This window comes from Anas platyrhynchos, chromosome 11 (assembly GCF_047663525.1).
Source record: "Anas platyrhynchos isolate ZD024472 breed Pekin duck chromosome 11, IASCAAS_PekinDuck_T2T, whole genome shotgun sequence".
Taxonomy (NCBI): Eukaryota; Metazoa; Chordata; class Aves; order Anseriformes; family Anatidae; genus Anas; species Anas platyrhynchos.
The window spans coordinates 6,786,034-6,801,283 of NC_092597.1; the positions used below are offsets into that span (position 1 = coordinate 6,786,034).

General features: G+C 42.9%; 1 protein-coding gene and 1 long non-coding RNA gene across 3 annotated transcripts in view; one reads left to right on the forward strand and one right to left on the reverse strand.

Annotated features, from left to right (window-relative positions):
• Positions 1-13,892, reverse strand: part of PRTG (protogenin) — an 81,122-nt gene extending 67,230 nt beyond the window's left edge. The window contains exons 1-2 of one of the 2 annotated variants that reach the window (XM_038184942.2): positions 12,733-13,892; positions 11,567-11,869 (exon numbers count right to left, since the gene is read on the reverse strand). In XM_038184942.2, the coding sequence (XP_038040870.1) occupies positions 11,567-11,869; positions 12,733-12,784 (355 nt within the window). In that variant the 5' untranslated portion in view covers positions 12,785-13,892. Of the gene's footprint in view, positions 1-10,757; positions 10,974-11,566; positions 11,870-12,732 lie in introns of those variants that run through there. The other variant, XM_072043495.1, reaches the window with a different exon arrangement.
• LOC140003438 (uncharacterized) lies at positions 12,528-14,749 on the forward strand. Its single transcript, XR_011812058.1, has 3 exons — positions 12,528-12,833; positions 13,752-13,890; positions 14,611-14,749. It is a non-coding gene; the product is annotated as an uncharacterized lncRNA (long non-coding RNA).
• Positions 14,750-15,250: the final 501 nt, after the last annotated feature.

Sequence of the window (15,250 nt, forward strand, 5' to 3'; positions counted from 1 at the left end):
GGTGCTCAAGAGCAGAATGAATGAGATATCATTCCAAACACTGTAATTTCAAAAGACCAAATGAATCCCTGCCCTACGACATATATTATGAAGCTTTTCAACAAAGCATTTGGTCATCTACCATATGTTTTATGTGAATCAGCAATAAGCAATATCATATAAAGGTGATGACCATTAAAAACAAGTACTAAATGCCATGTGCTGGGAATGTCACAAACTCCAATCAATATTACCAAAAATTCCATGCACTGCACACCATAACAATGCTTACCTCTTCTAGTGTTAGCCAAGAATCCCAAATACTAGAAAACAATTATTGCTAGAAATAAGGTTCACACAAAGAGAAAAAAAAGGTTTACCAGCTGGAAGGAACAACAAAAATTACGTTTCAAAAATGAAAAACAAACAAAAAAAAATCCTTGCACCATACCCACTTCTTAAATAAACAAAACATTAATTTTGAGAACACATAGAGTGATTCACCAGACTACAGACTTAGATGTACCGGTTGCATGAGCCACGGTGCACAGAGCACTGCAGATTTGTATTACGCCACATATGCTGTATACAGCTCAGTCGTGATAAAATTGAGCTGCCCTCATGGCACGGACTGGCTGAACTAATAAAAGCAGTATCCAGTTTCAACCTCTACAGAAGATCAATGATAAATCTGCTTGTAAACTGTGGGTCACAGGGCTGTTTGCATAAAGGAGCACTAAAAGGAAGATGGGAAAAAAAAAAGATTGTCATGTGCTCATTTACACTTTTGGGGGACGGTGAAGGGGAAGGAAGTTTCACCCTTGTAATTTGGGACACACCACATGCAAAGTTTCTCTCTCCTCAGGCAAAATGACAGAGTTGTGCCAGAACTCCTGGAGAATATTTCCAGTTAACATCAATTTGCCGGATGTCACAGACAAGTTTAATGAACAAAATGATAAATGTCTGTCAATGGCTTCATAAAGTCAATGAATTCTCGTTACAAAGAGCATACATAATGCACAGCTCTGCCTGAGGCACATGTTAGAGTTATTAGAGGTTTACTAGAATCTCAGTGTAGACAGTGACATGGTAATTTAACAATTTACACTAGTTAATCTGCTGATAAATTACCCAAACAATTATTAATATGTTCAAGATTGTACTAGCAAGAGAAAGCAAGAAATTATTTAGAACTCTTCTGCATGTTCAAAGACGTTGAGTCTCATTTTAAAGTTTCCCTGAAAACATGATGGCTTATTTGATAACTTCCAGTTGAAACAAAACATGGAACAAAAACCAATACCAGGTTTTGTCCCCTTGTTATTGTCTATTGTAAAGGCTATCAAAACAGCTTTTTCTTAATCATACTTATTATCTGATTTTGAAATGACAGCCAGACCACTTGAGACAAGATATTACGCTTCTGTCCAATCATTTTTACCTCATCTAAATTTGGGGTCAAAATTGACCTTTAAGTATCTTATGACACTTCCCTCCTTTGCCACAGCTGTGAAAATAAGCTCCACTGGAAAACAGTACCTCCTTCCAGCCACCAGACAGGAATAAGAAGGAGGAGGGGATTAGCAGAAGCAGTTTTGCAAGTCCAAAGCAAAAACATAGCATATTTAAAAAAAAAAAATAAAAGAAAAAAAATACATGCAGCAAAAACTGCCTATGACACATGAGAATTAGAAAAGGGTGGGAACACTGGACACAAATGCAGAGAAAAATGTGAATATTTGAACAATCAACAAACAAATGAAAAGCTTTTGTATTCGATGCTTCTCCTGTCCAAGTTATGTTAAGGTGTGCAGAAGTGAGTGCATCACAATACAGCTTAAAAAAACAACAAGCCAGTCTGTGACAGGCAGATAGATGGCCTCGGTGATGTTGGTGTAAGAAAAGGCAACTGATCATCGCTACTTCACATGAGAAATTAATACTGAAGAGGTTGAGAAGAACAGATTCTTTTTCCAGTCCTATTCTCTTGTGTTTTTTTCTCTTTAACCTGACATGGCTCAAATGGGAGTTACACATATTTCTAGATAAATAACTCAAAACCCTCACCTAGAAAATTCAGAAAGATATTTGGTGTAATGTAAGACTTGAGAAGTAAGCCGTAGGTATCTACCAGGGTATCTCCAGACTAACTGTTACACGTCATAAAATTACACTGATCAATTAAGAATCCAGCGTTTTTTCTTCTATAATTCTATTAATTTATGATACCATAAGGACAGGTGGGTTTTGCACAAAAGAAATTCTGACCTAATGAAATGAGAACAGACAATGTAATCAATCAATATGAACAGGAATCATATCTGAAGATGCTTAAACAAAAAAAAAAAAAATCAGTCTGAAGTTAAAGAGGTGCTGCTGTTCACAAAATCTCCTCCAGCTTCTAACATGCAGGCATCAGTGGATGCAAGATACAAATCACAAGCTGCAAAGACTTAGTTTAACTGCCCCCTAGCTATGTATTAAAAGAACACCAGAAGACATGTTTAATGCCTGTAATAATTTTGTGAGCCCCTTACCACTGGTTGATTTGGTGATAATTTCTTTCAAAACTGACTCTCACATTCAAATAACTTCAGAACGGAACAACAGCTAATTTCCATTACAGATACTTCTAGGATAAAGGAAAACATTGCTGTTTTCAAATTCAAAATCACAATTTTAGCATGTTCTGAGACTAGTGGACTAGGTAACACCTACTTAAGCACAGGCTTGGCAAAGACATTCCCTGTCTAAATACTGATTTGATGAACTGCAGGGTTTTGAGACAAAACCCATCCTACCACCAGGCCCATTATATTGATTCTAGGTAGAAAGTTTTCTTCTGAAGATTTTACAGATGAGAAGGCATATCAAGACCCTATCCTCCAGTTAGATTCGTGCTTTTCACAACAGAATTCATTCATAATTCACAAACAACGGAAATCTTATTTCTTGCTGTCCAGGAGAACTTCACAGGGGCTCTAATGGTAGTCACTTGGCAAAGGCTGGAGCCATAATTTGCTCAGTAGTATTCTACTACTGAAAAAATTTGATAAAATAGAAGTCAAAGTGGAACTGTGAGGTCTTGAGAGGAAAAGTGATGATCATTACTTTCTGTGCTTTCTATGGAAATGACTGCTGAGTTCTTTTCGTTTTGTTTTTTACTACTGACCTGACTGAGCAGATGGCTCACCTGTATTTTCTTCTGCAGCAACATCCCTTAAAAATGGCCATACCTTAGCGTCTCCTGAGGTATCTAAACACAGGGTTTCCACACTTGCAGATTACTAATCATTTTTTGCACTTTTTTTTCATAAAAGAGTACCTTTGTCTCTACCACCTGGTCTTTGGATTTTCAATTTTCCAGTGTTCTGTTTGGTTGGTTTGACTTCGTGTGTGGGGTTTTTGTTTGTTTGTTTTCTTTTTCATTGTGTATAGAAGCAATTCCTTCATTTATGCTATACAAGGTCAAATTACATGACCTGGTTGTTTCCTGTACACGCTCATGAGTTTTTAGATAGTCAAGGACAAGTTTCCAAAGGGAGTGAGGCTGGGACCGAGTGCATCACACGTTCTGTGAGCCTCACCAGCCACCATGCCCATGACTGCCAGAAACTCCACTTAATGAGGTTCCTACTCATTTTCTATTTCTGTAATGAACGTTCTTGTCCGTTTTCCATTATGCAGGGACATCTCTATCAGTGCATCACTCATTCCATTTGTTTCATATTCCAGAAGTCCTGTCTTTCCTCAAAGCATTTTCTATGTGCAGAAACAACTTTTTAAGATCATTTTCAAATAACTTATGGGAATATATGCATATTGTTACATTAGTCAGAAGAAATTAGTTTATACACATGTAAACCCAAGAACCAAGTCTACAAAAGACTAAACTCCGCTCCTGGCCAACTTTCTCCCCCCCAGTACTTAAGGCACTGATTCCTAGCAGCCCTTCCAGAGACGGTGAAGTAGTATCCTGGTACTTTGCAACTTTTGCCTCAAAGTAATGATTAAACTCTATTAACAGCTTTAGCTATAAAACTTGTCAGCATCTTTTATAACATGTTGGTTTTCAGTATTTCATTTCTCATGTTGCATTCTACTGCTCTGACACGTAGTGAACAAGAAGATCCTCACTAGTTGCTGTCACAGTTGCTACAGTGAAACATCCAAGCTAGAAGAGAGTATCACTTCCTCAACAACTACTGAAAAACGTACTGATTTTTCCTATCAGCCAAACTCGGGCATCCCCTGACTCTAGCAGGATGTTAAGAGCTGGTTAGTATAACAGTGGCACAGAAAGACTCAGACACCCTGAAATTTCTACCCTCTAAAACACAAAGACTGTACATTGTCATTCTGGGGGGGTTGATAAGGAGAAGAAACTAAGTGAACTTCACAAGCATATGGCAGACCTACGTGCACCTGGGAGTAGGGGGGACTGATATCTAGATGCTATTCCCCTGCGTTACAGATACACTGATGTGTCAGAAACCTCCTTCCAGAAGCCCAACAGAGACAGGCAATTGAGAAGCAAGACCTTGAGATGATAATTGTATTATCCAGATGCCACTTTGGTTTTTGTTTTTGTTTTTTTTTTTTTTTTGCCTTCATGAATGTTCACATTGTTAACAACAGAACAAAACTTTTCCTCCCTCGAGAAGATAAAATCCTATTTCATTAAAATAAATAAATAAATAAATAAATAACTGCTGAAATTTAGGAAGCATCAAGATAAAAAAAAAAAAAAGGCAGCAAAGAAAATCTGTCTAGTACTACTTATTTACATTTTCCTCTAAAATATAAAGAAAGCCATCTCCCTCCAAATCTTTACATACAGAAAAAGCAACACAGAAGAGAAGGTTATAATTTCATCACTTAAGTCACAGTTAAATCCTCCACACTCCATTGGTTTCATACCCATCTCCTTCCTATATCTGATGCTTATCTCCATCCAGTAGCAATTTTATCCATACAAACAAAAAAATGTATTCAATACAGATGCAGGTCTTTGAACACTACCCACAATGGATTTCTTAGTGCCCAGCACAGACCTTCTAGTTTGATTTTTTCTCCTCTAACTCAATTGCCGAGACAATCAACTTAAAAATGTAGATGTTGCTTAAAATTCTGCTGCTTAAAAGCAATGTAGAGGTTGACCCTGGTAACTAATGTTGACCATACAACGCACACTTGCTCAACAAAATGGGAAGGTTTGACGTTGTTGATTACTTTTTCACTTAGGTGGTGATTACTAGTTATAAAGACTGGAAGTAATCAATCCCAATTTAACAGCTGGGCCTATTGATGGGACAAAAAAAAAAAAAAAAGAAAAAAAAAGAAAAACTAAACAAAAGATTATGTCCACAGTTTTGGATATGAGATGTAGAAAAATACAAAATGTTGAGCAAAACACACAAAAATGAAAAACAAATATGTCAATCGATGGACAAATCTGTAGGAAAATTCTTAGTAACTTAGAAATTCTTCCTCCAAGATTCTCTTTTGTCATGTCTTAAGTTGTCCTGCACACCATCAATAGCCACAGCTGTTAAATTGTGAAGACGTGACAACAAGTCTCCAGGCAAACAACTGCTCAGAGTGAGATCCTTTTCTTTAGGATAATCAGAGCTGGCTGACAAAAGGGGGCCTTACTGAATGCCCTTTCAACAATTTCTACACCAAGAAATGCAGAGAGGGAGGGAGAAGAAAGGCAGGGGTGGGGGGAAGCACCACACTGCAAGAACAGAACAGCATCCTTTGCTGCCCTGCATTGCTCTGCAAGGAGAAGAGAAATCTCAACAGTTTAGTACATGCTTCACATGGAGAATTTGCATCAGGTAAGAACACCTCTAGTCGTGGCTCTGAACAACTTGCAGCATGGCACCACGTTTCCCTTTGACATTTCTCACACAGGTGAGGGTTTTATTAGCTACAGAACCCACTGCCAGTCAGACTGAGCTGCCCTTTAAAAAAAAAGAAGCTGGTAAAAACTTTATACGTTATAAAGATAAGGTGATAAAAAACAGTAAAAACCATCATAGCTTTGGCCTCACTAGTTTGGAAGAACAGCAAGCACATAAAATGCCTCAGGTTGACATTATGCTTGACAAATGTGAAACTGAGACGTTGAGGAAACCTGTGAAAAGCTCTCTTCTCTACTGACATGGTAACGGAAACAAAGACTGTTCATAGGTGCTAAGTAGAGTTTCATATAATTGTTGTACTGGAAAGGATGTAAAAGCCCCTTCCTTAGCCTGTGGAAGACCTGTTACACGTGCAGACCAGTTTCTGCTGAAAGAAGGAATGCCCTAGTGCAAAAGAATAAAAAAAAAAAAAAGGAAAAAGGTAACAATTTGTTATGTCTTGACAATTTCTTCTGTAAATATGTTGCAGAAGCCCAGGTCAAAAAATGTCTGGGGGAGTTCTTGAAGAAATTTCTAAAAAAGAAGGAGTTAAGAAGGATACATTTCTCTCTTTTTTTTTTTTTTTTATTTCTTCAGTGTATCTCAATTAAAGTACAAAAATACTACAGCTCTTCTTCACTGTTATCAGCTAGCATTCCCAATTGAGACATTAAACGTCTTCCTCCTGCCTTAAATACTGGAATGGAAATACACTGCAGATCAGCCACATTCACTCAGCTTAGGAAGCAGTTCTCTTCCCAGGGCACTCAAATCAAAGCAATAGCAATAAGGCAGCACTTGTAAAAACCTAAAACAAGCGCTTCCTCAAATTGTCTGTAACCACACTAGTCCTACAGCATTAAGACCTTGCTATCTCTTTTAATACAAGACTATTGTCTACAGCAGCCATTTGCCACTTCATTCCATCTCAGTCAGAAAACACTTCTGCCCTTCTGCTCCCCACCCCCATCTCAGAACTTGTTTCTCCCTTCATCACTATTTAACATAATTAAACATACCTTTGAGATCTATAAACATTTGGAGGATACCTGAGATGACAGATTCCACACTGAACGAAAAGCATTAGACCACAGCTACTGACCTCCTCATTTAAGGCAAGACACTAAAATTAATTTTTAAAAAAGTAATAGCAGAAGGGCAACGTTTCTGCATCTGTACACGTTCCAAAAAGGCTACACTTGAAGAACATTTATTTTTGTGGCAATCTAAGCTTTGGTAGCATTCCTCCACCAAGATTTTCACCTTCACATCACTCCTCTCAGTTACACCAGTACAATCAGTGCAAGGGGCTCCATAACAAAACTCATCAGGGAACTCATTTGGGTTAAAAAACACCTTTTGTTTTAATTCTATTATTTTAACCCTGATCAGTTCCCTGTTCAGTTAGCCACACGTGTAGCTGTGCCCACAGGAAGAAGGGCACAATGCAAAAGTGGGAACAAGCAGCTGGAACAAGCATGGTTTAGTACTAAGAAAGCGTGATTGCCATAGCAGAGGATAATGCACAGCTGGATGCACTCTTAAGTAATCAAATATTTGAAAGTAGAGCAAAAGATGTAGGATATAAAAACAAAAACATTACCAGTTACTGCCATTGCTGTGGGACCAGAAGTCACATCACTGCCGCAGCAGGTAAGCAAAAGCACAAACTCCCCACAAAGTACCCTGCCACATGGACTAGGCCCAGCAGTTCTCAAACTGTAACGAAAGCGAACAGCTTCCTTAAGGAGCATGTTCCAAGAAATCCTCTGCTCGAATAACCTTTCATTCTGGTGTAATGCAGAAACGTGTTCATGAAGAATGGGCTTAATGTTTCTTGTAATTCGCACGTAAGACATTCAGCCAAGTTACAAGAGGAGAAAGGGTTCTCCAGGGATACTTCTACCAGCTGTATATATCCCTTCCATCCATTTAAGACTTCAATTTCCACTTTTTGTGAAAAGGAAATAAACAGTGAGCATCCTATCCAATCACTACTCAAAGCCTGTGTTACTAACTTCAGAACAGGATTGCCCTTTCTCCGTTTTTTCTTAGCATTACCTTACTGCAAGTCTAGCTGTATTTATGGACAGTCTTCGCCAACTGTGGTTAAACTTTTATTCACAATTTAAATTGCAGAAATACAAAACTCTCACTTTATTTATTTTTAGCTGATTATTCAAATTGTACCAAAAGTGCTTGGACTTCCTCCACGTTGTACATGACTTTTATATTCTGTTTAGAGAGATCTCTCCTAGTAGCAGTGGCAGCAATAAGGGGAATTTTGTGTAAGTCGTTTACTCTTCACTATTAGCATTTTACCCCTACATGGTGCCTCACAAAGACCCGCACAGGAACCTCCCTCTCTCCCCCCTACATCAACTAGCCAGCTTCGGATGCAACTATAAGCATGTACCGATACGAATATTTAGTTTTACCTAAGCAATACCTCAGCTCCACAGCTTCCTTTAAAAAAGTGGGGGGATCTTACAAAAAAAAAAAAAAAAGCCCTAAATTAGTCAAATTCTTTTGTGCATGGATGAACAACAGGAAAGCAAAGCCTTGGGGCCTCTGGGGAGGAACCCTGTCCCTGCAGACCTACTCTGATGTGCTCGGGAGATAAGGCTCCATAGTGACACTTAAGGAAAGGCCTGCTCACATTTGAATTTCTGCATTCCTCAAGAACAATTCATGGCAATCACTAACTTTGCAGAGGAGCTACATGAAAGCTTTGGCCAATGAATGAGGGTCATCTGCTCTTTATCACAAGGGTAAACCTCATCCTGGCCAGTTTCTAACCTTTTAACCCTGTGAATTCTTAATTTGCACATGAATAATGGAATTCTTGCCAAGAGTGCAACCTTCAGCTTCCAGTTCCTAACTTTAGAAACCAAGACCTGATCTCCTTGTGTGTTCAAATCTTAAACTCTTGGACAGATTAAAGTTTTTGGTTTCCAAATGCAACACTAAACATTACAATTCTGAAGCAAAAGATAAGCTTACCAGCAAAATCTCTGATCAGGCAGAGTAAAAGAACATCCTTGCACCCTGCTGCTACCAGAGACCTAAGAGAGCATTTGCTTTTTTCCTCCCAAGAAAGAATGCCCATTTAATGCCTATTCTCCACCTGTTTAATATGTATAGTTCTTTCTGTAGCCTGACCACAAGGTAATTTGCTTTTGCAGCAACCACAACTGATTCTAAACAAAACTTACAAGCCTAAAAAAAAAAAACCCACAACTTCAAATTTCATTTCCTTTAAACTTCTGCAAGTCATGACAGCCAGTAGAGCCACTGGAAAATGAGACAGAAAAGCAATTTTGCATGTGTTTTCTGGACGTCAGTGATACAAGTGGTAATGACACCAAATATTGCCTTTTTTGTAGCTTTACAGTAAAGATATGACATTCTGAAACTCAGCAGATTGGAATACGACAAAAAGGAATAAACTGCTGCATGGAATAATTTCACGTCTGGTCACTAGTTAACCACTTAATCTCTAAGTCAACATCACCTACTGTGACCATTACAGATCCGCTATCTCTTCTAGTTTTCTCCAACAGCCATAAGAAACCTTTTTAAGCATTCAAAGAAGAAAAAGAAACCTTTTGTCATAGTCTTACGGGAAAAAAAAAAAAAAAAAGGCAAAAAGGCTGCAAAACAAGAGTATCATTCACAACACACAATCTATTTGCTTGTGTGTCTTCCCTGGTGGTAAGATTTCATTATTTAAAAACAAACCAAAGTGAAACCATCTTTCTGGTGAAATGACGTGTATGTGAGAAACAAACATTTACGGCAGTTCAATCCTGTCTGAAGGAAAAAAAAAAAAAAAAGATCATACCAATGTATTACTATGTTCTACTACTACAGTGCTCCATACCATTCCAGAAGTTCTCTCACATGGAGAACACAGAGCTCATCCTGCAATGTCTCATATTTAATATTGCCCTAATTTTTCCCTCAGTCCTACACACAGAATCCATCATCTGCTGCTTTGCTTTATGTTTATAATAAATGAGATTCCTATCCTCTTAAGAAAGGCTTTCTTCAGTTTGTTTATGAATGGTGCTGACACTCTGAAACCTAACGTTGTGAATGTAAATGTCAACAATATTAATACTTCATTTTTCATCATTTAGTCAAAAGTATCCAAGAACTACCAAGGCTCTAATCCTTAAAGTGAGTAAGATGCCACGATACAAAGTAATAAATAGCCAGTTTTCAGAAATTGAGAGTTCACAGCCTCTCCCAGCATGTGAAAACTCGTAACTTTCTTGGAGCCACCTGCTTCCACCAGCCTGGTCTTCAACTGCCAAAGCTCCAGATCACTGAACAAGGTATTTCACACCTTCCTGAGATACCTTACGGACAGCTTTTATATTCAGTTCAGAAGCACACGGGGGAAAAAAAAAAAAAAAAAAAAAAAAAAAAAAGATTGATTCAGACTTTTTTAATGCCTGTTAATGGACTAACTGTATTAACTAATTAATTTCAGATTGAATTTGATAAAACTTGCAATTCACAGCCAAAGCCTAGTTTCCACAGAGGTATCAGCGCCACAGTTTACTGCAACTTGCCACGAAGAACAGGGTTGAAGAGGTCAAAGGGAGCCTTTTCCTATTAGATTAAGTTCATCAGTTAAGTCCTATTAGAGAGGGAACATGAGAGGACTACACAAACTGTGTACTCTGTTATGCTCTCTTTGAAATGACCCTAGCCTACTGGCAAAACTCTGCACTGTCCTGGAAGAAGGCATGGCATTCAGTTCCCAACACACATCTCTTGCTCAATACGTTTAAAGATGCTAGGAAAACCAAGGGCAACACACGCTTGGGGTCAGACCATTAAAGCTATAAAGGCACTTACATGCAACAATTTCCCTCACTGCTCAGGCAGGAGCAGGGCCTGGAGTGCCCTACAAGTGTGACTCCCCCAGTGGCACCGTTTAACAGGTCCTTATGGCAGGTTCCAGAACCCTAAAGCAGTTCCAGAAGGGACAGTACCCATCCGCCTGGCTGAAGGTAGACAGCAGAACAGCAAGGACTTGGTAATTTAGGGACATGGTTTAATGGTGGGCTTGGCAGTACTAGGCTAAAGGTTGGACCAGATGATCTTAGAGGTCTTTTCTAACCTAAATGATTCTATGATTTAATCTTCATGATGTCTCCTCTCCCAAAGACAGCCATCTCTATTAATATTGTACTCTGCCCCAAGATATCCCCAACACTACTCATCACAACATCAGGCCATTGAACAAGAAAAAAAAAAAAAAAAAAAAAAAAGATTTGTAGATAACCCTTGCACAGTTTCAAGAACAGGACTTGAGAAATGAGACCCGGAAGGTTGGTAGCAGCATGGCCCTGCATCATCTGCAACCACTCTACCAGCACAGCTTGCTCTGATGAGCGAACCACACACGGCACCACCGATCACGAGGGCTCACAGGTGGCTCTGCCACTCTGGCCACATCACAGACTTGAACGGAGGCATGACAAGATTTGTTCATAATGTTTACACATATAGAAAGAAACAAGTGTTTTGCAGAATTGCCTCGCTATTTGCTTTTGTGATTTGTCTTTTCACGCGCACAATCAGAACAATAGGTTGTTTTGTGCTGGTCAGGAGCTGTTGCCACAGACTTGGGAGCAGGTTGACAAACAAGAGCTGGAACTTACTTGCTAGAGTAAGGTGACTTTTTTGACTGAGAATGGCTCCATGCTTGTTCAGAGCTAAGCACTGGTAAAATCCTTCATCTGACAGCTCTCCTTTCTTTCCTTCCACCTCACTGATGTATAAAGAGCCATTGGATAAAGTGTAGATCCTTTCATTTTCAGATACTTTGACTCCATTTTTCAGCCACGTAATAGTTATAGGAGCTTCACCACGGGCCTGGCAGTCTAAAACCACCGGATCCTTCCTTGAGACCGTAACATCTTGAGGCTCCTTCACAAAAAACAGTTCACTAAAGCACCACACTCCTAAGGGAGAGAAAAAGATGTTGCCTGTAAGTACGGACGTGCTTGTTACCCGGAGCACTTGTGAGCAATCCCGCACACACGAGGCAGTCCCGTTACTGCTATTGAAGGCTCCAAGACCTCCGAGCCCTTCCAGCTGCACCCCGGCCCGCTCTGGGAGAGCTGCAGCACTGCCTTCCAGCCGAGGAAAGTCGTCGAGGTCCAGGCTGCTCAGCCTCTTGCCTCCTGGCTTCCAGACGCATCCCGGTGTGGGATGAGTGTGGGGACGGGTGCCTCCGGCTCAGCAGCGGGGTGCTGCAGGCAGCGGGGTGCTGGGGTCCCCGCCGTGCCCCCACGCAGGTGCCAACCCCTGTCCACCGGCGGAGCTTCACCAGCACCCGCCAGGCGCCCGAGCCGCTCGCTAATTTTACAAGCCTGTCACAGGAGCTGGGGCGTCGTAAAGGGCTAATTTTACAAGAAAGCATTAAGGAAAGCCCTCACTCCGGCGAGCCGAGCCTACCCTTTACCCCCCCGCTCCTCCCGTCCTGTCCCCGCTGCCCGGGCTCCCCTCACAGCGCCCCTCACAGCGCCCAGCCCTCGGGGGCGCCGGGCCGGTTAACGGCACCCAAGGGCCGGTTAACGGCACCCAAGGGCCGGTTAACGGCACCCAAGGGCCGGTTAACGGCGCCCAGGGGCCGGTGCCCAGCGGCCCGCTCCCGCCCCCTGCCGGCGGGGCTGCCCGCCCCCCCCCCCCCGCTGCCCGCCCGCCCCGTCGCGGGGCGAACAAAGCGCGGAGCCGCGCGGCCGCCGGTGCCGGCTCGGTGCAGCCACGTGCGGCGGCGGCACGGACCCGGCACGGCCCCGGCACGGCCCCGGCCCGCACTCACCTGGCAGCGGGAGCAGCAGCGCCCGGAGCAGCGCCCGCAGCAGCGGCGCCATTTAGCGGGACGCGGCTGGCGTGCCCCGCCGGCCGCCGCCAGAGAGCCCGGTCAGCGGGCGAGGGGAGGAGACAGGGGGCGGACAAGGAGCGGCCCCGGCGCGCCCGTCCCGGCCCTACCCTCCGCATCCCGTCTCCATTGGCCTTCGGGGAGGCGAGGGGCGAGGGGCAGGGCCGGGGCCGGCCGGGGGAGGGCCGCGGCTGGACGGGGCGGGCCGCGGCGGACAATGCCCCCGGGCCGGGCGGGGGCAGGAGCCGGGGCCGCAGCCGCAGCCGGAGCCGGCCCCGCACGCGAGGGGCGCCCGGCGCCATCCGGGCCGACCCCCGGAGCTGCCCCGCCGGGACCCGAGGGCGGCCGCCCCCCGGCCGGGTCCGCGCCCCGAGGGGGCCGGGGGGAGCCGCCGGCCGGGCCCGCCGTCGGGGGAGCGGGGCGAGGGTCCCGAGCTCGCTCCTGTCGGCACCCAGAGAGAGTCCGTGGGCAGCCGGGCAGCTGGAAACGGGGCTGGGGGTCCGCGTGCAGCTCTGCGCCAGGCGTGCGGTGCCCGCCGCAGGTGCCGCGGGGCAGCCCCGGGAGCCCCCCGCAATGCCCGCCCGGCGCCCGCAGCCCCAGCGCTGGGTGCCAGCAGGGGCACGAGTGGGGGAGCTCGGCAAAAGGGAGCCGAAACTGCAACCATGGGGCTGGAGAATCAGGGTACCAGCATCCTACACGTGATGTGTTTGGGAGATGGCATCAAAGTAAAAGCTGCTGTTAGGATTGAAGCTTTCAGCTTCACCCCTGATTTTACACCACCCTGGCAGCCAGTGTGGAAACGTGGTTTCTAAGCTCTCTTTTTGTCTGTTCAGAGCTCTAAAGTTACGACCTAGGGAAGGCATCTTCTTACTCAGCAGATTTGCCCCCTGTTTGCATTCATTGTGATAGCTGCTGACTTCAGTGACAGGCAAGTTTTTACTGCTTTTTGTTCCTGCCAGCACTGCAAAGTTCACAGAACCAGGAGCCAGCAGCTAAACTCAGTCCCTTCTGCTGCATCATCACCAGGACTGGCTACAGCCTCAGTTCCTGACTCCTCTAAAAGCCTTCAGGAGAAAATCAAAGCCATAAAAACGCAACGTAAGCCATAGTTTGACCTACATCACCTTTCTTACTTGTCAGAAATACATGAGCAAAGGATTCCAGATTGCTAAGATCTTAGTATAAGTTTTCGGGGAAGGTAATTAGGAAAGATTAGCTTTGCATGCAAATCATAGTTACCCAAGAGATATCCACACAGTTTCACCATCACTTTGCAGAGCAGAATCGAACATCCACCATTTTGGTGTCCGAACAGGGGTACGTACAGCAACAGGCTCCCCTCAGCACGATATTCTTGAAATTTCCTCAGTGTTTTACTTTATCCAGTCACTAAAGATAAGAGTGTGAATTATGAAAGAAGTATCATTTATTAGAACTCAAAAATAACCCAAAGAAAATTGCTTATGAATTTATTCATAAAGTTCATTCTTGCCTGTGGCAAACTCACACCCTCCATCTGCAGCTCGTCCCAGTACTGTACTCTCTCCTACTAAACTCTGACTGCTCAGAGTGACCAGAATTCAAGATTTGCTAGATGATCTCAGCACATCTAGAAGACAAACACACCAACGGGGAATACACCTGAAGTGTCTGGTATAAAGTCCCATGGTCACCCTCTCACTGGCTGCACAGAGACAGTGCCAACAACAAAAAATCAATACACTTCTATCTGCAATTTCCCCTTCTAGCAATGTCCTAAGTTAGGTATTATCTTTGAACTGTGTGGGACACATCTAAAGATTTGTTTTTTTTCCTCAGTGGTTAATGACCGTTACACACAGCATGATGCTCCTGGAATGCATTGGACCTCACAGAACAGGCACACAAGGATTTGTGGAAAACTACTTGGGTGTTAAACAGAATGCTTCCAAATAATGCTAATAAAATGAGAAAATTGTATTTAATATTTCTGCAATTCTCCTTACTTAATTTGAAAAGTCGATATTAAGGTTATATTTAAGGCATTTCAAGTTGCATAAAGGTAAACAAATTGATAAAAATCAATGGTTTTGAGACGTTCATTGACATTTCCAAAACAAACAATTCAAAATGCATTCCAAGGCTTGGACAAAACATGTCCACTTGATAAAGTTCTTTGGAGAGATGCCAAACATTTCACCACAGCATCTTACCAAGGCAAATCTGATCAAATATGTACCTTCAGTCAGCACTGCCATTCCCACCCATTAAATAAGACCAGGAAACCCACGCTTTCATGTTGTGACAAAAACAGTGCAGGCATTTTCAATGAGTATCTAACAAATATTTATCAGTTAGCTTGATTTTCCATATGGATTTCCCATTACTGCAGATGTAATCTGAGATACGTTTCTGATCTGTTCTGATTTGACGTATTGCTTCCAGGGGCTTCCCCTCCACATCCTTCACTAGTGACAGA